The 24,106-nt window shown below is 36.4% G+C and overlaps 1 protein-coding gene across 4 annotated transcripts in view; it reads right to left on the bottom strand.

The window, feature by feature from the left end:
* The window catches only part of LOC133526093 (espin), a 223,389-nt gene that overhangs the window by 94,874 nt on the left and 104,409 nt on the right, over window positions 1-24,106 (bottom strand). Inside the window, exon 1 of one of the 4 annotated variants that reach the window (XM_061862544.1) lies at window positions 6,311-7,332. The exons of the other annotated variants lie outside the window; for them this stretch is intronic. Within the exon in view, the coding sequence (XP_061718528.1) occupies window positions 6,311-7,221 (911 nt within the window). The 5' untranslated portion in view covers window positions 7,222-7,332. Of the gene's footprint in view, window positions 1-6,310; window positions 7,333-24,106 lie in introns of those variants that run through there. 4 annotated transcript variants of the gene reach the window in all.

The following is a 24,106-nucleotide window of genomic DNA, read 5'->3' as shown; positions in this document are numbered from 1 at the left end:
TAGATGTAGGTCGGAATGAACTGTTGTTTTATTACAATTACAAAGTAATTGACTGTAAATTAATAGTCCAAAGTCGTAAATTCACGCTTCACGAGAATGTTTCATATGAGCTAAGAATGCAAATTAGCTCAACTATTTAGTTATTTTTTTAACTTTCTTGATATTGAACCATCATAAAAGGTGGTTTATAGTTTGGCAAGCCATTTCCGTCAGTAGAAAAAGGCGGCAAATTTAAAAAAATGTAAGGCGCGAAGCGCGGTCACTAACACAAAAGGAAGAGCGCGTGCTACTAGTAGCTGAGCGGAAGATCTACTGAAAAATCCTAGGATCCACACGTGGAGAGGGTGACGAGAGAGAAGGATTAAAGATCTGGTGTCCGAGCCCTTAGAGAAATCGACGCCGTCGACTGGACAGAAACGGTTTTTGACAGAGATCCATAGTGGTTTTTGAAGTCGGAGGCCAAGATCCACTTCGGGTCGCTGCGCCACAGCAGTAGGTAAGTAATAAGGCGCGAAGGATTGTCCTCCCATAGAAAATTTTAATTTCATGCTCTTTCTACTATGGTTATTTTGCACGTCATCATTTTACGAATTCAACGCCTTTTTCTAGTGGTAGCACACTCACTATAAAGCATATAGAGTTGGACCAAGATAACTTAGTGGCTTTTTCAATGGCATTTGATAAAATGTGGCAATGTCATCATTGTCAAAGTTTCATAAAAATATGAGTTTTATAATGATATTCCCTTACTTTGTAAGCGCTGGTGGCCTAGCGGTAAGAGCGTGCGACTTGCAATCCGGAGGTCGCGGATTCAAACCCCGGCTCGTTCCAATAAGTTTTTCGGAATTTAGGTAGAGGCCGTATTTACCAGTCGCTTTTCGGTGAAGGAAAACATTGAGAGGAAACCGAACTAATCCCAATAAGGCCTAGTTTATCCTCTGGGTTGGAAGATCAAATGGCAGTCGCTTTCGTAAAAACGAGTGCCTACGCCAATTCTTGGGATTAGTTGCCAAGCGGATCCAAAACTCTCATGAGCCGTGGTAAAATTCCGGGACAAACGCGAGGAAGTAGGTAGAAAATTCCCTTTGTCCTATTCAAATTGGGGTAAAGTTAAATTATGCGGACTATATACAGGGTGACCTTCCCAACTAGCAAAGTAGTCATATAAGATTGAGCTTATTCAGCTAATAAATCATATAAAAGTCATGTAGACGTGAATTATACAGCACATGTCGTATAAAGCCAGCTTATGCAGCTTTTTAGTTACTCAGCATATCAGTCATGTAAGCAAGTCGAGTAAACGTTTACTCGACTTGATTATATGACTAATAAGTCATATAAGAAATGCTGAATAAGTCACTTTTTTACGTGGCTTATATGACTATTTAGTCGAGTAACAGTGACTTATATATCTGACTTACGACATGTCAAGTGCAGTCGAGTAAAAGCAATGTAGTTTGCTATTATATGACATCATGTAACTTATACAGCACAATAGCTATATATGTTACATGCTGTCATATAAACGGGAATTATAGAACATGTTATATATGAGTATCTTATTCAGCGATTTAGATATTGCTGAATAACTTACCTCTACCTGATGCTCATGTGACTATTTGGTCGAGTAATGACATTTTATATGCCTTTATTGGAGCAGAATTAAACGTAGTCGAGTAAATGATACAACTTTGCTATTATACCACTATTTAGTATAAATGCTACCTTTTTATGACTGTTATAGCTCTTAAACATCATTTAAAGACATCCGACACGTTGTTTGGATATAAACATTTAGTATATGAAAATGGACTGGATTCAATGGAAAAACACGAAAAAGACCGGTGGATACAAGAGGAAAATGAAAAAGAAGCGGCAATCTATTATCACCAATTTAAAAACTACTCTTACGCAAGGAATTTCGGTAAACCGAAGTGAAGTGACAAGTGCCTATTTTTCAAGTGGTTCCGTAGAAATAACAAATGTGACCGAAAAAAAAACTAGTACTGCAGAGTCGGAAAACATGCACGTTGATGTTGGTGGCGTTGTAGAAGATAGCTCCGTACAGGAAATGGAACTCCAATTCAATGCTGATGAGAGCAGTGGATCCGAAGATTTGGATGATTTGGGGATGATTGTCAGTATTGTCAGTATTCACACAAAACTCACATTCCTCTAATGGATAGTGATCATATATAGCGTACTCTGAACAGTTTGGGCACCAGAAAAAAATGGTGTCGTGTAGATTTTTTATATTATTGTCCGATATGATAAAATGTGTGGGATCAATTGTCAACGAGGACGTTGAGTATCCGCATCCAATACACATCGATGACAAAATGAAATGAGTCTCGCTCCAAGGCCACTGTACATCAGTATCACTCCACAATTGATCTTCTTTTCTTAAAAAACAGTCCACATCAGCTACAATGACCATATTTCACGGTGCTACTTGTCTCTAGAAATAAAATACTAAAATCTGTAAAAAGGTTTTTTCAGAAACTCTAACGAACCCTAAAATATGTCCGACAAAATATGTATAATGGCGCTTTGACCGCTAAACTTGCTATATAAGATGCGATTATATAGCTTATAACTGGATAAATGCCGTATAACCGCGGCGTTCAAGAAAATCATCAATATTAATTAAATTTATATTTAATTAACTAAGAATTATAGTGGGGCATTAAATATTTACTATTAAACATAGTTTACTTCATCAATAAACTTACCTTCGCAATACATTTCTACCATACGCCGACGTTATGAGCATTCTTAATAAAAACATGTAACATCATGGCTGACTAATAAAGAAAATACTTACCGTCAACACTCAACTCGCGCGTGTAGTATCGAGTTATATTCTATTGTTTAGTAGCCTAGGATGCGATTACTCCACAAATATGTCATATAAATGGAAGTTACAGATCAGTTCAGTCATATTTAAGTCATGTAATTTGCTAGTATACAGCTAAATTGTCATAAGATAGTCACGTCGGTGGTTATTATAAGATCTATAAGTGGCGGAGGTTGCAGTTAAACAACTTTTATATGACTGAAATGCTGAATAAAATGGGCCCAAATCGCGTCATATAAACGTAATGATTTCGTAATGATGACTAATAGTAAGAGCTAAAAGGATACCGCAGAAACGTTGCCGCAACCATTATATGACGAAATTTTGCTAGTTGGGTTAGCCATTGGACAAACCCTGAAATCCCACGTAGGGTTACTTCTCAGGAATGCTCTGACGTTCATATTTTTTTTAATCAGAACAAAAGATAAAAAAAAAATTTTTTCGAACAAAAGTTATTTGCAATAATCGACAACAAAAATAAACACACTGTTAATCTGTGGCAGATTTATGACATTTTTGACATTTTGTTCGAAATATTTGATAATGATGACATTTTTCAAAAGTCAGAAGCTTATTAGTGTCATAAATAAAAAAGATAATCAAAAAGGTTGAAGAAGGTTCCATACTATTCTTTGAGGATATTACCTTAGGAGCTACTAACACATACAGGCTGCTCCAAAGTAAAAATTGGTAATTTGTTAATTTCTTCGAAACCGCTACACCAGCTGTTATGATACTTTGTACACTGGCTCTAAATACCCTAATGCATTTGTACCTTTCGGCTTTGTCCAATGGCTAGGGACACACTGTATATATCGGAAAACAATGGAAGTCCTGCTAAATTACTAAACAAATTAAGCTAGAAGAGGCCATTCACAACGGAACCCAATACTATGTCAACTAATCGTGATACGCCGATGATTGCGTTGCGCACACAGCATCGCGTGCTTTGAACTTGCCAGCAAATAATGTAGTGCGATTCTGCAGGTTATGAAACTTGAACATTCGCGAATATAAAACAATTCTACATATAAGACGAAGACTGGTAAATATTTACTCTCACCTACCCTCTGAAAGTGCTTTTTTTTCAATTTTGGTCAATCCATCATAAATTAATTCGGTTTTTGGCAGAGTCATTGTTTATTAAGGACTTTAGTGAGTTCTATTAATTACTTGCCTTATAAAACAAAATCCCCCACCACGTCGGTCTGTCTGTATGTTCGCGATAAACTGAAAAACTACTGAATTTTCATGCGGTTTTCACCTTTCAATAGAGTGATTCTTGAGAAAAGTTTTTTTATATTTCAGTACGAGCGAAATAAAAATCTTGGAATACCATATTCTCTTAATAGGGTCAAAAAAACATGTGATTCTGAGTAACACGTAATAAAAAAATAGTGCACAAGTTTATATTAAATGTCCCACTTAGTACAGACTATGTATTCGTAATACCAAAGATATTTATAGCTTTGTATAAGATAAAGTCTAAGAAAAAATGTGCCTCGAAAAATCAAGAAGGCGATATACGTTTAGCCTGTATTCGAGTAGATGGCGACCCGTCTGATATTTGTGATCCTGATGTGATGTGATGACATTTGGCGACCCGTTTGATAGTGACACATATGAGTGAAAGAACATGGGTCATTCTAAGTGTTTAAGTCCTGTGTCGAAAGATGGCAGTAAATTTAGTTGACTGCAAAATTTACTTTGACAATACGCCTCTATACTATGATTACTATGTAAATTCTCTTTGGTAATGTGGAGTCTCATGTCTGGAACAAACACACAGAAAACGCAACACATTACACAAACAAATCATTTTAATTGACTACATCCACCAATAATTTAATATTTAGTATTAAATTATTCGAGGCTAATAAATATCTGAGCAATGAAAGCAAATATTACATATTTGCAAGTTAAAAAAAAAACGAGCCCAACAATCAAGAATTATCAAGTAGGTACTTAAGTGAGAGTCGAGAAGGCCTACTAAAACCAAAATTGAAATTTGGTTATCTGCTTCTATGCATATCTCTCTTCAATATTCGTGCGATAGATAGCCAAATAGCGGAATTTCGATTTCAGTTTTTACGGCTCTTTCCCACTGAACATCCCGTTTTGCAGGATTCCATTTTAGTAGTATACATGCTAATATTATAGTAACGTTCACACGAGCATTGTTTGCGGAATACATTTTCATACTACTAAAATGGTATAATACAGAAAATCGTACCCACAAAAATCGGGATGTTCAGTGGGACGGAGCCCTTACACGGTAGGCCTTCAGCTCCAAAATAGATATTTATTCGATTTAATGTTTTTCATGCACCATAGGACCTTGAAACTTCATCAACTTAACATCAAAGACTGCAGTCTTCTCCGAGACCACGGGGACAACGCCGTCCTCGAAACGTCGGAGGTAAATTTAAAACTTAAAACGCGATTAAGTCCCGTTTGTGATAGTTATGTGTAAAAATCGTGAAAGTTTAAAAACTTACCATTTAAATATGACCTGTCTAAACGGCTTGCCTAATTTCAAATCAACACTAATATTAGGCGCTCCAAGTAGGTACTCGTTTTTTCCATAGTGTGGTTAAAATTATAGTAGTTAAGTAAGGCAGAATCTAAAACTATCTTTCCCATTATTTTTACACATTTCATTATTCTCTAATTGCGGCGAAAGCGATCTGAACGCCTATATATTTGACACTATGATCAACCACATTCTATTCACTCGTCATATATCCAATATGACCGCAATAAGAGCAATATTCGTGGTCAATACCACCATGCTACGCCAAAACGTCCTATGTCAATCTGTACTCTCGCGTAATGTTGATCCGTATGATAGTTTTTTTTTTTCATGGAGTAGCTGTCCCGTCTTATATTTAGAAATGTAATATGTATTTAAGTTTAAAAAAACAGTAAAAACCTATTTCTTCCATTTTTTTTTTCATTTCGCTCAACCAAATGAGACTTGAAGAAACTGTCATCATTTGACGTGAGAGGTATATTTTTTTAGTGACGTATGACGTTTTGGAGTATGTCATTGAACGCGAGGGTGACGACAATACGTCGCGGCTGGCTGCGCAGGCGCTTCCGCCCGATTTCCAACTAATATGCCGAAATGTGACCTTTACTTTGTGTTTGTGGTGGAAAATGTGTCAAGATGATTAATGTTTAATACACATGCCATTTGGAGTTCTGGCTTTGTCTATGGATTCAGATTAACAACTTTTTCCTTATTATTTTTCCTTAAAAAACCTTTTTTTCTAATACTGTTCAAAAATTACGCCTTGCCTTTATCACCGTTCGATCAAGATCACCTATGCAGAATTTTTATAAAAGACTGGACTGTCTGGTCTTACAAAAAATAAGTGTTTACTTTATTTAACGTGTAACTAAGCGACATTGCTGGTATACTTTAGCAGTTCAAAATGTTCAGATATTTACCTAAAATTCCCGGCGCGTAAAGCGATCTCCAGCGTGTCGAGGTCATCTTCATAGTCGTGGCAAAGGTCCATGGTGATATTCCGAGCCTCATGAATGTCGAACACCACAGCCCCATCCCCCAGTTTATCTGTCATCACACTCTTATATGACCGCGTCCCAAAACTAGACGTCAGAGACGTCCCACGAGGAAACCGACGTGGAGGTATATTTGTATTCTGTATATAAGGCTTCCTTAAACGCTTCTTCATATACCGTCGCATTCTCAAAGACAGCATCACACGTATCCGAATGTGACGTTTAATATTCCTATCGTAACGCAACTGCTCTTTCATCTTTTTGTCTCTTTTCTTCTTACGAGGCACCTCATCTATCCGTTCCAGGTAGCCTCGGTTGCGCTCGATTAGACGAGAATCGAGGGTAGGCGAGCGATTGAAGAAATCCGTGTTGTTGTTTTTCCACGCTTTGCTTAGCGACCAGTTTTCGCCGCAAGAGGAATTTTTCAAGTTGTGTTGTATTGGTTTTTCATATATGTCTTCTTCTAGAGCGAACATTCGACGAGACAAAAGAAAATTGTCTATATTCCTACGTAAAGTACTATTTTGGGAACTTAGTGTAGTGTTAACTAGATTTGAAGTGAGCGTATCAGTGCTTTTTTCTAAAGGACTATCTTTGCTTAGTTTCGGCGGTTCTGGGATAGCGTCTCTATGTTTTCTTTTGGCTAGAGTCATGATTCTCCGTCGCATGGCAGACATGTTTGTGAGTTCGCTTTTAAGGAAGGGCCCTTTTCTTTTATCTGGGGTCATTTCGGGGGACCAGGCTCCGTTTTCTGAGCAGCTGCAAAGGTCTTTGATCAGGCGGGCGATAGCATTACAGCTGTCATTGTCATCTTTGGAACGCGCTTTTGGCATCATCACATTAGTTTTTTTTTTAATTTACCATAAGAGCATTGGCATCACATTGAAAGTCGTTTGAAGCACAGATCGTTATTTAACTGTCACTGCTAAGAAAGAGCACAGAAAATCGTAGTCACCTAAAAAGAAGGGGTTAACGTGATTAATTGTTCTCGTTGCGATCCGATTGCGTAACGATTTTAAAATGCGATCGTGTCCGAATCCAATGCGACCAACTTCAAAGGTGAGTTATGGCTGTTTAACCTAATTTACAATTTTCTGTTTATACCGGGTGTTTCCTGAAACACGAGCAAATAATTAAACCATATATTGTACGCCTAAAACGATATAAATTTTGATTAACAACTTTTAAAAATTATGAAATCTTTAGATTTTATCTTTTTCATACAAATTTAATATTATTTTCAATGTACGCTGTCATCAGTGTGTTTGACGTTGCTTGTCACGTTTTAAACATAACAAAATTAGTCTTAGAATTAACTTCAGACTACATAGAACAAATGTTGGTGAGTTCGAGGAGTACAGCCTACAGTTTAATTTATTGCTCCTGTTACAGGAAACACCCGGTATATTTGAAATAAAAACTGCTTATCATTTTGCCTTATAAATATGCGAATATGGAATAAATACAGGATATATATTTTTATTCAGGCATGTGTTTCTTTTTTTATATAAATAATATCAATGATAGTGCAGATAGTAGCAAAACTTCGTGGTAGTCATTTATTTCATTTGTAAGCTTTGTTTGATTTTTAAACGGTTTCGTTAGATTTTTTCCACGAAAGTCACGAAACTAGCACAGATCAATCGTAAATATTTACATATTAGCATATTCAGCATTGCACCCATTACCCGCAGGAACTAAAACGATTCATGAACTCGTTTATTTATTTAGTCGTATGGTCGCTTACAGTATTAGTGAAACTTTAACTAATTAGGTACTATAATTTTACATCTACCTCCTTCACCCATCGGGCTGCGTTTTCATCAGGGGGGAGCAAGTCCAGAGTATCTCCAGGGTATTTTCTCTTAGGGCAGTCGTAGATGATATGGTGCATGGATTGCACTGGCTAATTATGATGGATGCAAATTATGATACGAGCTCTTCAAAGATTACAATTGGGCCCAGCCTATGTGTATGCCAGCTTAATATTGAAGGAATCAGCCTGGCAAAGTGCGAAGTCTTGCACAGAATCTTGACGAAACACAATGTTGATATTTTACTACTTCAAGAGACACACACCAGGGATGAGCAAAATTTAGAGGCAAGGGGCAAAATCCCGGGGTATATCCTAGTCGATGCACAAAATCATCCAAAATATGGAATAGCAACTTATGTATGAACTCGTTATATGTAATCATTCATAAATCGTTTATGAATCGATAATCAACTGTTGATGATGATTGATCACGTCGATCTCAATCTGTCAAAGTGCCGATCTAAATGCTAACGACAAATGAAATTTTACTTTTAAATTCTTCTTACTTAATTACTTCAATAAAGAAAACAATGAACTGTAGATGTCAGCACAGAAGCCGCCTATTCATTGGCGCAAAGCATTATGTCATGTTTCCATTTTTAGACTTAAGCCACTAGATGGCAGAGCTTACTATGCGAAAAAGAGCCAAAGTTTAGTGTAGGGGGCGCATCATCTGCTTAGAAGCCTGAAGTTTTCTCTTTCGACTCAAGTCACGAATTGGCAGACTCTCCAACACACACGGTCTCTATTTTTATATTGAACACATTTTACACGAAAAAAAATATATTTACAATATAATGTATGCAATCAAATATGAAATATCACTCATATTTCATCAAAAACGAGTAGTTATTCAAATAAAAAGCGACACAAAATAGCGATATAAATAAATAACAAAGCACTATTTACGACCTAATGAACCTAATAATTCCAGTTCTGAAGAAATAAATATCTATTGATAATCAATTAGACAAATTTTCAGTTCACTTAAATTTCGACGTTCTGTCTCATGATTTAAACTATATTTTCTTTTTTAGGGTATATCGTGTTCGCAAACAATTAAATGTAAAATACCAATTAGTTGTCGCTCAGTACAGCTGGTAAAAAAGCTTCCTACTGGCGTTCCAAGTGCTCGATTGATTTATAATTAAGTAGGAAGGCGCGTTATGTACACGCACGGCCGTTTTGCTGCGAATTATTTTTAAATGTTACTGTCAGTGTTACCTATTTTTACAAGAGCTTTGAATTTAAAGCATCAACTTATGCTACTGTAAAGTTAACATTACTTTGTAATAATATAATGTTAAAAAGTTATGTATATTTTTTGATGAATTCTTTCACCACTTTTTGTAGTGGCTCCTACAACATAAATAAGACACTACTAAGTAAGTACCTAAACACAATGATACGCTTAATTCTACTGTCGCATGCAATATTAGATCTAAGACAATTTAATCAATTATACGCCGTATTCAAGCAAAAGGCAACTTATTGTTGGCTGGCTGTCATTAATGGTGCACTCACACTGGACAACCTCATGATTTGTTTTGGCAACCGCATTAAATAGGTGAACGACCCTGATTTTGTGGACGGACAGCTTAAAAGCGCATCCACATCGCAGCAAACTCTAGTCGAGCCATTTTAGAGCATCACTGTCAACAGTAATGAACTTGGTAAGTTAGTTACCACCGCCCACACTGTTAACTGTCCATCAGTGGACCTTATTACAAAAGGCATAAGGTCCACTGATTAACAATTAAGATTACTAAATTGTGTGTGTTGTACAGTGTTACTCAAAAAAGTAAACTGCAGTGTGTATATACATAAGACGTTAATGCCATAAATGATATCAGAAATTTTCCATATCGACAATATTACAAATGACACATTTACCAATAATAAACAAAATAAATCACACTAAAACCTTCATGATTTGATGAAAACATAATTGTCCAATGGCTCATCTACACGATGGCCCAGCGAGATGACCATGCGATGGTTAAGAGCCCGCTCTATGGAATGGGCCACGTGTGCGTACGCATCATCGCTGGTCCACTCCGTTTGGACGAAAAACCGACACCGTGGCCATCCCATCGCCATCCTGCCGCACCATAAGCCATCCGACACCACTATACCCTCTCTACATGCTGGCCCATCTTAGTGGGCCAACATGATGGCCCATCTTGTAGAGGACCCATAAAACATTACTATCCATTGTTACTTTAACTCGCACCTACAGCTTACGATTATCGCGAACACATAATACACATTAACATTATGTTAACTCGAGAGAAACTCCCCCTTTTACAAAAATCTGCACCATTACATAATAATTATAATTAACTCGGCTAATGTATTATTGTTAAGGAAGCTGATTCCGTTTTAACAATTTTATAAGGTTTTGATCTCATTTTGATACGATACTACCTGAAATCACAGGCCAATTCGAACTTACATCGGAATATCAAAATGATGTCATTTTTGTCGCTCGTACTTATAGACGCGAGACGCCTTATAAAACAACCACCTTGGATAGGCCCTCTGATCGGAGGGCCTCCCGCGAACACCGCAGTTCGCAAATTGGGGGCATTGTAATGATTACGCCTTAATTGGAGTAAAAGAGAAAGATCCCGCAATTTTAGAGGGGCAGATAAAGATGCCCGCAATTTGCGAATTTCGGTGTTTGCGGCAGGCCCTCGGATTTCGTGAAATCCAACCAGCGTTCGCGGCCCACGCTGATTGGTGCAGTGGCTCACACTGACTCAAGGTCATACCAAAATAACATCAAGCAGAACAGGGGGGCCTACCGCGAAAACCAAAATTCGCAAATTGCGGGGATCTTTCTCTTTTACTCTCGCTAAGACGTGATTAGAGTGACAGAGAATAATGCACGCAATTAACGAACTTCGATTTTCGCGGTTATAGCCCAGTATCCAATTGTTTAAGATAGAACCGGCCTCAAGCTCGCTAGTGTATTATTGCTACCGAGTAGGTTAGGTACACGGTCGTTGTCAAAAACTTGTATGCTGTTTTGCACCTTATAGCATTGCAATAAGGAAAACGGATGTAAAAGTACTTATTTTTGATAACGTCTTTACGTCGTAATATGTGAATTAGATTCCTGCAATCTTTATTCGCAGTTTGTTCTAGAATTAGACCCATTGTTACCGCTATTTGTTTTTTTTTTTACTTGTAAACTGTAAGTTTTAATTTCTTTTGAGTAGTCGTTTTGAGGGAGCGGATTTTCAAGACTTCATAGGTAGAGAATTTGCCGTTTGTACGATGCGTTTTCTTTTGTGCAATAAAGATTAAATAAATAAAAATATAAGTATGTTACATTGATAACATAGTACATACGAAGCAACTACATTAATCGGCTCAAAATCTGTTCGATTTGTAGCAATATTTACGATAATTGCTTATAAATCTTATAATTACTTAATTATTTACTTAACATTATTAATTACAAGCAAAATATTATTTAAAACACCTGTTAATCAACCGTTTAATCACTTTCTATGTCGTGTGACATGCAAATGAATGTAATAACTAGCTAGGATACTGATAGGCATCTATCGTTGAGATAATGGCAACTAAGTAATTGTGACTGGCCAGTACTATGTGGTCATTATCATCGATTCAAGAAAAACGAAAGTGTTATCGATTTGCGATTCGATTAGCGCAGCACAAGTTTTTATCTATGGTCGTTTTTGCATCATCAACTTATTCTTACATGTTAAAATTAAAATAATTTTACTTTTAATTGGAGGCAAATAAATCTAAATAGAGATAAAATTAACATTTTATTCTACAAGGTTCAGCTAGTTTACACGCTCTCCAGCGCTATTATTTAACAGATAATTTGCCCCCAAATAAATAAAATAGAGGGCATTTTATATAGGAACAGAAACCGTTAGATACAAAACAATAAAATCTATCTGAAAGACAAGTTAAAGTACAAACTGAAAACTAAAAACTGCTTATCATTTTTGAGAGTGAGACACGTGTATTTGAAAAAAAAATATTTAAGAGTATGTACATTGACGACGTAATAATAAAACTGTTTTAATATCACGCAAGCAAGTTATTAGATATTCGCTCATATGGAAAACGACATAAATGTCACTTTTAATTACATATAAATCAGTAACATGACAAGATAACACGAACCGCGCGTTTTTCCTTTTTTTATATGATCAATCAGTTTCTCAGTCAGTTAGTACACGCATTTATCTATCCTCTACCCGCCCAGATGCAAATAAAAAGGTCTTCCATTCAATTTTATTAACTTAAATTGAAAATTTAAAATTACATTTGCCTTGGCAAGTTTTGATGTGCGGGTGGCTAGAAACGATGATGACCCGTATTAAATAATCAGCTTGCCCTACATTGCGTCAATTCACGTCCTATATGTATGAAATAGCCCCAAATTAAGAAAATAGGTATTAACAGTATTCAAAACATAATTTCATTTTTGAAGCTAATTTTGTTTCCCCATCCGAAAATCGGATGCCAGTGTTAGGTACATCTACAATTTTATTACGAACGAACGACGTACGAACAGCGAACGAAAAAAACGTACGAACCAATAATTTCTGTATAACCTGTCAAAAGGTCAATAAACGAGTCAACAAACCGTCTGATCGCATAAATGAAAGGTGACAATTACGCATGTGCATAAGCGATACGCAGTTCCCAAGTTTTTCCGACGATTTCCACTCATTTTCCCAAGAACCTGGCACTTAGCCTTCCTATTTAAAAACTTATTAAGCCATCGCATTAGCCAGTAAAGAAATCTATAAGAAACAAGCCATAACTCAGTAATATTACATACTAAATTGGTATAAATTATCATTTAAATTAAGTAGCATTCGATTCGCAATTTGATCGCCATTGTCAGGCTCTGTAATCGTTTCCAATGGTGCCAACCTAAAAATCCGGGGCAACATTACACAACCAAGAATGCATACACTATAATTTGTCAAAATTATAAAAATCCATCAACATCGTAGAATTCTGCTGTTACGCAACCACATTCACTCTCACGACACGTTAAAATGTTAATTCACTTTCTGGCACGAAACGAGTTTCAATAACTTCACTTTCCGAAAAGCGCGGTAAAGTTGACGTTTGGATTTTTTCCGCGCGGCGTTTCGTTCGCGCTCATGACAATGTGGTAATTATGAACAGTTGACCATGTCGAATTGCGCGTGTGGAGCGACTGCCGGTGCGGGCAGCGGCCTCGCTCTTTCTCCCATTCCTACATAAGTGATGATGATCCACTGTTAATGGAAATTATTCGCGCGAGCATTGTTCATTTGACAGGTGCTCGTTGCACCGCGCAGGCTACACAAAACAGAACGCTCCCGAACGCCAAACATGTTTAAAAAGTTATTAACGTATGATATATTTTGATTATATACGAAAAGAAATTAATTGATATGCAGTCGTGAATTGCGTAATTGTAAATTTATGGTAGGTACTTCTAATAATTTATTACTAAGCTATTTATTTTAAATTTAATCGAAGGGAGGTAAAATTAGGTAACGCATGTTAGTATAATACTCAGGGCTATAACCGCGAAAATCGATGTTTGCAAATTTCGGGCACCTTTCTTAGTCACTCTCATTAGGCCTTCATTGGAATAAAAGAGAAAGATCCCCGCAATTTTTGTTTTCGCGGTAGGCCCTCTGGTGCTAAATGTATCGATAATAATTTCAGTACCTATGAAAATACTATTTCTAAATGTAAAACTAAAAAATAAATTTTAATGATATTATATAAGTAGATGATTTAAGTATTATTTACTAATGATAACAACATACCTTATGATAATCGTGATTGATTGACAGGTGTTCGTTTTATTATGACATTTAAAACTGGTCTAATTCATATGCAAACTCCAAATAGGACACGATAAATTATAATTAAGGCGAACTATTAATCAGCACAAAAAAATCATCAATATGAAATATGGGTTGAAACATAAAAATCTAGAACAGGTAATATTGTGGGTACCATTATAAATTATGTATTGTTACATAATTTGACGACCGGTTTGGCTTAGTGGGTAGTGACCCTGCCTACGAAGCTGATGGTCCCCGGTTCAAATACTAGTAAGGACATTTGTTCGTGTGATATATATATATATATATATATATATCGTTGTCTAAGTACCCTCAACACAAGCCTTATTGGGCTTACTGTGGGACTTAGTCAATTTGTGTAATAATGTCCTCTAATATTTATATATTTATAATTATCATGCAATGCCTGAATCGAACGAATGTTCTTTTTAGCGTTTAGACCGTACAATCAAAGTGCAGATAATACCTTCGATCTCATTATTACGACTACGGGCGTAACTTATTTTGATTCTACGCTACAAAAAGGTTGATTGTGATGATTTGTCTGTTGTCTAGACAATCTAATCAAATCGTCGAGAATAAAAAAGTTAAAAGTAATAAATTATGTATCTAGAAACCAGGTCTTGAGCCTGCGCTCTTTAGAATCAAGCTAAAGGCTTTTTGTATCATATGAAGGTAAAGAACCCTACATTATGCGTGGTCTTCAATCATTTGGCCGGTTTTTTAAATCAGATTGCAAGTTTTTCTGGCATGAATAAATATAATTTAAACATTTACATACAGGTATTGTTTTTAATAAATTCTTACCCCCTTATTCAAAAATAGTAGGATTAATTACAGGACACAACACAATAAACACCTACACAATATGGGTAAAACAGACAGTCCCATGTGCAGAGCGTGCATGGAAGAAAAGGAAACAACTAAACACATTCTCCTAGACTGCAAACAGGTAGAAGTATACAGGAACAAATACCTAGGGACTCCGTGCACACTAAAGGAGGCAATTAGCAACCTGAAAACCTTGCTAGACTTCGAGGAGGAGCTGGGGTGGTTAGAGTAGCACTACCTCGATTTCACGCAAAATAGGTACAATGGATGTCGATTTGCGGAAAATGCCCAGAAGCACTAACTAACTAACCCCCTTATTCATAAAACTTTACGAACCTGATTTAGTTAAATTACGTTTTATCCCTTTCTTACAAATACACAAGTCAAATGACAGATAAGGACAAACGATTCATAGGTAATTCAGGCCAGTAACGCGTTTATGAATAAGTGTAGAAAGATTAATATCTAGAATATTATCAGTTAATATTAATATAATATTGTTATGTTTGCTTAGGGCAGCCACACTGTTAAGGTGCAGTAGGTTCGTATTCTTCTCTCACTCTCAGACCGCGTACTCGGGACCGCTGATATCATGTTTTTGAATTTTAATTTGTTGTAAGTTTTAATGTAAAAAGCGGCCAAGTGCGAGTCGGACTCGCCCATGAAGGGTTCCGTACCATTTATGACGTATTAAAAAAACTACTTACTAGATCTGGTTCAAACCAATTTTCGTTGGAAGTTTGCATGGTAATGTATATCATATATTTTTTTTAGATTTTTCATTCCGTTATTTTAGAAGTTACAGGGGGGGGGACACACTTTTTTTCACTTTGGAAGTGTCTCTCGCGCAAACTATTCAGTTTAGAAAAAAATGATATTATAAACCTAAATATCATTTTTGAAGACCTATCCTTAGATACCCCACACGTATGGGTTTGATGAAAAAAAATATTTTTTTAAATTTTTATGACGTATTAAAAAAAACTACTTACTAGATCTCGTTTGAACCAATTTTCGGTGGAAGTTTGCATGGCAATGTATATCATATATTTTTTTTAGGTTTTTCATTCTGTTATTTTAGAAGTTACGGGGGGGGGGGGGGGGGGACACACTTTTTACCACTTTGGAAGTGTCTCTCGCGCAAACTATTCAGTTTAGAAAAAAATGATATTAGAAACCTCAATATTATTTTTAAAGACCTATCCATAGATACCCCACATGTATGGGTTTGATGAAAAAAGATTTTTTGAGTTTCAGTTCTAAGTATGGGGAACCCCCAAAATTTATTGTTTTTTTTTCTATTTTTGTATAAACATCATAATGCGGTTCATAGAATACATCTACTTACTAAGTTTGAACAGTATAGCTTTTATAGTTTCGGAAAAAAGTGGCTGTGACAGAATCGGACAGACAGACGGACATGACGAATCTATAAGGGTTCCGTTTTTTGCCATTTGGCTACGGAACCCTAAAAAGTAATCGATGTTCCCTTAAAAATTAAATTGCGCATTTTCAGAAGCAATTTTCATGTTTTTAGCTTTTGTGCATAAATTGTTACACATTTTAAAAGTGCGTTTTAGAATCACGAACATGGGTAATTTTTTTCTATGGAACAAAACTAAAAAAAATCAGGATTCGAATCAATGAAGTCCCTAGAAAAAATCTTCAAGATTGCTAATTAAGTTTTTAGCAACCGTATTGTGATCTCAAAAAGGGGTAAGATTTTTCAAAAACTCTGAACCTACGACACCTTAATCCAAAAATGCTACGCACAAAATCACACAACAATTCAATAACTGTCTAAGACAAAATTGTATTATTTCTTGCACAAACGGAACTCCATATTTTGATTTTTTGACAATTTTAGTGCCGATTTGTAAAGAATAACAGCAAATTAAAAATATATCGTCATGAGACGGCTCACTACACGGCTTCTTTGTGAACAAATTTACGTGTTATTTTTTACAAATTTAGTGCAATTATTGAATATTCATTTAACAAATTATTTGCGCAAAATCACATAATACAATATTCGAAACAAAGCAGAACGCGAATAATTATTCAAAAAATTACAATAATCTCATAAATATGTTTCCACATAGGATTCGGATGAAGTTATTTAACTGGTATGTATGTAAGTTAGAGAACAAAACACGTTACATAATTTGGAAGTAGGTAAAATGGTCGTTAATATGCCCCTAGTCTTGACGATTTGTTATTTGATTTGAAACCTTATATTAGCAATTCTAAAGTCGCTTTTTGAGTTTAACAATTTGATGGATTTGGCTACGTTAGTGAGGAATTAAAGTAAGATCTATGAATTAATGTAAATGATTAATTAAGTCTTGTCGACAGATAATTGTGCAACTTCTACAATTACTTGGATGTAACCAATTCTCATAGGATTTTCGTCTCACTTTCAAAAATTTAGTCTTAAAAATGAGTTAGGTTATGCAAGGTGGTATTAGTTAAAGCTGTCTGTGTGTTGAAACGATTTGTTCAATCAATAAAGACAGAAATCTTCAATTGTGTAATTTTGGAAATAATATTTAGAGTCCAATGAAGCTAAGTTGCAGTTGGCAAGGATTTTGATAGCCCAACCTGTGCAAGTGTTAAGTAAACGTCATAATCTCATAGATGTTTGACGTTTAAAACAACACTTGCGCTGTCTGGGCTATTGAAATTGCTACCAAATTATCTTGGCCTGACTCTAGTATATCGACAGAAATGTAACGTTTTCTTTCGTTTCATCATAATGGATGAATACATGCATCGCATGTTTCCAAAATTCTAAACAGAAAACGCATAGATTGTCCACTAGCCCACCCTGCAATCCATCGTGGCTATTTGTAAAGTCCAACGAGCACACTTTACACACATGCTCTACCAGACGAGCACGCTTTTGACATTGGCTAGAACATCATAAAGGTCCGACCACACCGCTGCTTAAAAAACGGCGATGGTACGGAATCGCAGTGACACATCGTAAGCGTATCATTTTTATCGCATGCTCCACATACGTATCTGCTGCTTACAAAACACTGACTGGTAGAAGAGCTGACTGCGAAATTTCATACAGACTTGATACCGCGATGAAATGCACAATAAAAGTAATGATAAGTCTGAATTTGATAGTCTGCCACGTGGAACGTACGCACCTGGATCTTGCCGAAAGTACACAAAAGAAGGCCACTTCTGGTGCGAAAAAAGGGGGCTGATTTAACCCATCTGATACCGAAATAATAGTTATGGCAGCAGTTAGAAATTTACATGTAGACATAAAAAGCGAAGTCTGTCAGTATTTTTTTTTTCGGGACAAGTAGGTTCGAAATTTTGCAGTCAGCTCTTCTATCAGAGGGTGCAGAATCGCAGTGACGCTTCGTAAATGTCACGATTTTAACGCATGTCCTCCTAGTGAAGTCGTAAAGTTTGGTTTTTAGTTTAGTTTTATAAGCAGCGGTCTGTGGAGCATGGGATAACAACGGTAGGTACGCTTACAATGTGTTACTGCGATTCTGTAACGTCACCGTTTTTTAAGCAGCGGTGTGGTCTGACCTTAAAGATGGACGTCATTTTTCTTAAAGAAGATATGCCTCAGATCGCACAACCGGATTAATTCATTCAACTCAAAGTGGTTTCTAAGTGAAGATGACAGACTGACCAAGCATTAGCCCACTTTTGTGGGTGAGTACGATTTAATTTGAATAAGGTTAGGCACAATGAAATACGTAACGATATCGCAACCCGTACAAGCCGTAGGTTTAGTTTAATTATACATATTATGCAAGGCGTTTTAGAGCGGAAAGCAGTTTAAAAATACTTTGATAAAACCAAATAGATTCAGATAAGTGCTATGGATAAAATCGTAATTCTTCTTCTTCCTGCCCTTATCCCACGTTATTTGGGGTCGGCACAACATATTCTTCTCTTCCATTCTTATTTCGTCACCTCAGCACTCACTCCTTTATTTCTCATATAGCCGCCCGAAATTTTGAAAATTTTGAAATGTATGCACATGCAGCTAAGCTAATACTTCAGCTATCTGTACGTATTATGCGTTTAAGTTTTTAATATCCCTATTCATTTCTAAAACTAATACTTACTAACATTACTTACACACCAACTTTATAAACACTGCATGCTACCCGTCAATTAAAGACGTCCACCTATCGCTAGGAAGTTCGGTCACTATAATTGATAGAACGCCAGTTCCTATTCGCCGCTAGATCTGAATCGTTTCCTTGTGATTCTATCTGAGCGGGCATTGCATGATACCGAGACAGGAAGGTGATAAAGACTGCTATTAGCTAGGGATATACCAATATGTCCGGACATCGGTTTGTTAAGGGCAAAGCGTAATGACAGGTTGGGGAAGACATACCAGGGATCACCAATTAGTTTCTTCAGGGTTCTGGTTTTTTAAATAAAATGGCCATCACGGTCCGTTTCTACCGGAGATTATTAAATAAGCAAATGTAATATATAGGTTGGCGGTCCCCACGGTTTGGCTAACCTAAACCTAACCTAACCTAAGCTATACCAATAAACTCAATTCTTCTTCTTCTTCTTCTTCTTCACTGGCTCAGTGACCCAAACAGGATCTTGGCCTCTGACACAAGAGAGCGCCACTCTGCCCTATCCTGCGCCACTTCACGCCAGTTGGGTATTCCGAGGGCGAACAGGTCTTTTAGGACTTCGTCGCTCCAGCGATATCTGGGACGCCCAGACGGACGTTTTCCACCCGGGTGCCCCACATACGCTCTTCTCACGGCACGATCCTCTCCCATCCTCTCTAGGAACTCAATTATAGACGATATTTTCAAAAACTAGTGACCGCTCCAAATTTTGCTATATTATATTACTTAATATTTGCCGTGGAGCGCCTATACCTATAACTAAAAATAAAATTACTATATAATAACTTTATTTCATTTAACTTTTTAACTATGAAAAGAGTTAAAAATAACTATTTCATAATGCAATAAATATAAATTGAAGCTGTAGATTGTAAATGCCTGTATATGTAATATGCTCAATTCCCTGCTCGAGGCGCAGCCACAGTGCGATTTGTTTGTGAGTGCGATGGGGCGAGTGATAATGGAATGCAAGAGGATATTAGAAAGAGAGATGCCTGAGAGTACTATACCGTTATGAATTCCTGTGTCTTAGCTGCTCATGTGTTATTGCTTTATAATGCATTAAACTTTATGGTGTTAATGTATTCCAATTTGTGCCGCTTTGGCATTAGCTGTAAGGTGCAATTTGTTATTTGAAATAAATAAAATAAAATAAAAATAAAAAATATACTCGTACATGGTGGCATTCACAAAGTCGCGTGCCTTGACTCGTGTTGTCATGTTATTAAAGGTTAGATTTAAAAATCTGCGCGTCATCATGGATGACATAAACTATAAGATCTCTAAGCGTCGCCATCTAAAACAACGAACGAGGAGGCATTAACAGTCTTTATGTATAACCGGTCTCGAACCATAGTGTTTTTAATGGCTGAGGAACTAACGGCCCCCGTTTTCAAAGTTAATATCAGGATTAATGTATACTAAAATTGTTCTTAAATAGTATGTTCCGCCTATTTGGCTGGAGCAATCAGACTAAGTCCATTAAATTGATACACGTAATATTTCTACCACACATCTCAGGTTGGCTGCAGTTTATATGGAAACTACAGTTGGCGTGCAGGTAACGTGTGGTTTCCTTATAAATTGCCTCTGGGTTGATGCCCGTCTGTAGCGGCACTTAACCCTTTTCCAGGCTGCACCAATCTACAAGGTTTTCCCAAAAAATCCAAATATATTCCAATTAATCCAGCTTTGATGATTCATTTGAAGACAAGTAACATTTCCTGAAAGTGTAATCTAATTTGAACCTTGAATCGGAATGCTAAAGTTGAAATTCTAATGGCGAGTATGTGGTCGATAAATTGTACTATGCCTGGAAAAGGGTTAAAAGGTAGCTAACGCGAAATACAGAATACGTGCGCTATCTTTGATGTATGTATTGGTAGTTGACTATGATATCGACGCGGACAGAATGCCTAAAATATGTTTACACGCCCTTATTGCCCATACATTAAGGTGGTGTGTACATATATTTGGCGCTTTGTCCGTATTGATATTTAATACATTGACTGTACCTACATAATATATTTTTCTCAAACTTACAATGTAAATAGTTTATTTGGGCACAAACGGTACAACAATTCTTACAAATAGTAATATTAATTATACACTATAAAACTTAAAACCTAAATCTAAAAATAAATAATACTAAACTTAAAATAAAATACTAAAAAATATCCCCCTGCGGCATGGTGCCGTAGATACTGGCAGCATTGAACTTGCAATGAAATATTGACATGACTTACTTCAAATTAGGTGCGATGAGTGAAGATGATATGTAAAGGAATTTCATACAGCCTTACACACCTAGGCCTGTAAAGCAACCTTCTTTTGTTTTTAAACGTCAAATTGTGACAATGTCTTGGCATTCAACCATCAAATAGTAGTATATCTGATACTCCACCGAACACTGTCTATGACCGTAATATGATAATTGATAAGATTCATATACTAGCCGTGTCTTATCCAACCTCGACATTGGCAGAATCATCAACACCTTGATGGAGCCATAACATAAAAAATTGATTGATTGAAATAGTAGTAGATTCGTAATTTGTTTTTAGCTGTGTAAACCTACAAATAAAACAAATTGACTACAATTTTTTTTTTTCATTGCAAGTTTGAGAAAAGCACAATACAAATCTCGGCATGAAAAGAAACGGGGTTGCCGGCCGCGTATCCCCATCCGACCTAGCTACGCTCTGCCGCCTATATCTTTAGTAATGTACTAATTTAATAAGGAAAATATGTATCGATTTGTAATGATTTTCATTCAAGAAAACTTCTCGATGAGTTACACACATTATATCTCAAACAGCATTGTAGCTCGTTACATCGTCTACTTATTTTAAGACTTATCGATACCCAACAAATTTATCGATGTTTCATTGTCAAGCACTCTGTCACAAAAAGTTCTAGAGTCAGACGACATAGAGTCGATTTTAAATATTTTAATAGTCCCGACGGTGAGTGTCAAGTAAACGTCAGAATTTCATAAAAGTTTGATGTTTATGTTTAAAATAACCCGTACACTGTCTGGGCTATCAAAATCGCTGCAAACTTATCTTAGTTTGACTCTATATCTGAATCACTAACGGATGATTCCAGAATGCTAAGTTTCAAACGTTACTGTCAGTATTTCCCTAGTTTTCTATTGAACAATCGGCCGGTGGAAGCCATTTTTGATGCATTTCCGATTGTCCGTCCGACTGATTTCACGTGTTTTGTACACTGTGTAATTATTTTCCTACCTTTGTGTTTCGTAAATTTGATATTGATATCAAATTTATATTTTCGAAATTTGATATTGATATCGAATTTATATTTTTATATATTCGATATGTATATCGAATTAACCGGCCAGTAAGATCGTTTATAAGTTCATATTTAACATGCTTTGGAGTAGATGGTGTACAATTCAACTGAATTTTTATGTAGTTACCTATGTACTTCGTGTGTTAGTCCCTCGAAGTGATATATGCTAGCCAAAATGGACCTTGAAGTTTCAAGTTTAGGGTTGGAACCAAGTCAGTGGGATTCGAGTGATTCGGAAAACTTGTTTTAACTTCCGATGCATTGTTATACGTTTGACGCCAATGTCTGTCTGTGACATCGTAGCTCTCAAACGGATATTTATGCGGTTTTTTAACGTGAAAACGAGTTACCTTGCGGTGATTCTTAGCTATGTTTGATAATCGATCCAGCAGTTTAAGGCATTTTTGGTATAAAATTGCTTAAAATCGTCTGATTAGCGTAGGGTTTTTTATTTAATAGTTATTTATTTAAAAGCTTAAATTGCGTTATACAAATGCTGTTTATTTCTTTACGGCGATTCTCTATAATAAAGCTTAATAGTTACTTTTAAAAAAACAAGAACGAAATAAAGCATCATTTTGTTTTATTTTATTGTAGCACGGGCAGGTTTTCGCGACGATTAGCACCTATTTTGCTTTATAGCACTTATAGCATACAGGATGTCCCAAAAATATGATTACAGTTTTTTACTGCGGCATATCGTTGAAATTTTAACAAATATTTGCGTTTGTGTGTCAAAGCTAAAAGATAATATTTTGATGATAAAACGTATTATTTTAGTTGATTGATTGTAATGTAGATTTAATTTGCAATTACATGATGAAAAATACGTGCAATTAATAAAAATATTCGTGTAAATTCTTTGTCAACGCATACATTTTTGTTATACGCCCAGGGAGTAAAATTCACCCTGATATAACACGTCGCCATATAGCCCACTATGGCACAATTCATCATTGAATCACATGTTACATTGTTACACGCTTTCTCGCCAGACAAGATTTGCTTGTGATTACAAATAATTGGCCGGTTTTTGCTCGTCTGGCGATATAAATTAATTTGTCGCCTTTTCTTCGAAGTGCGCGTGACGCGAGGAATCTTTTCGAACGGCTGGTCACGGGAAATTTGCATATTCTTCACAGCTAGTGTTGATTAAGACTCAAGACTCGAGTCCCTTGAGTATTCTGCTTTCAGACTCGACTGTGTTTTTCTTTTCCTTCTTTCCTACCCTACCGGAGATCGGCTATCATGTGAGCTATACGGACTTCAGACACAGCCGCGCGGAATAATGAGCGAGCATTAGTTATGTCTTCGTCCGGATTGTCGCGACGAACGCGAGCCTCAACAAAATAGCAGGTAAGTCTGTGCCTTAAACAGATTTAATTGTTTATACTGGTAACACTGACAGAACATAAAAAAGGTTTTGAACGTATCTTTGTCAGTAGGAGGTAGAAGAGACTTTTCCCCGATGGAACAATGTTCGTAGGGGGAATCAGTTGGACAGAATAAAAGAAAGACCTGCGGGTGTAAATCGGTGAGTGTTAGAAATATAGTTTCATCATTATTTAGATGAGAGAGATGAAGGGATAACTAAGAACGAGAATTAGAATAGAAGCAGCCAAGAATAAGTCAAATGGTTGTGAGTGGACAGGGTCGGGCTATAAGGGGAGTTGTGGAGGCCCGCGGCGGAGAAAGAATCTCCGCCAAACAATCAGAATAGAATATAGATGGTATTAGAATCTAGATCAGAATATAA

This window comes from Cydia pomonella, chromosome 16 (genome assembly GCF_033807575.1).
Source record: "Cydia pomonella isolate Wapato2018A chromosome 16, ilCydPomo1, whole genome shotgun sequence".
In the NCBI taxonomy this organism is placed as follows: Eukaryota; Metazoa; Arthropoda; class Insecta; order Lepidoptera; family Tortricidae; genus Cydia; species Cydia pomonella.
The sequence above is the reverse complement of the archived record's forward strand: the minus strand, read 5'-3'. Positions and strand labels throughout refer to the sequence as shown.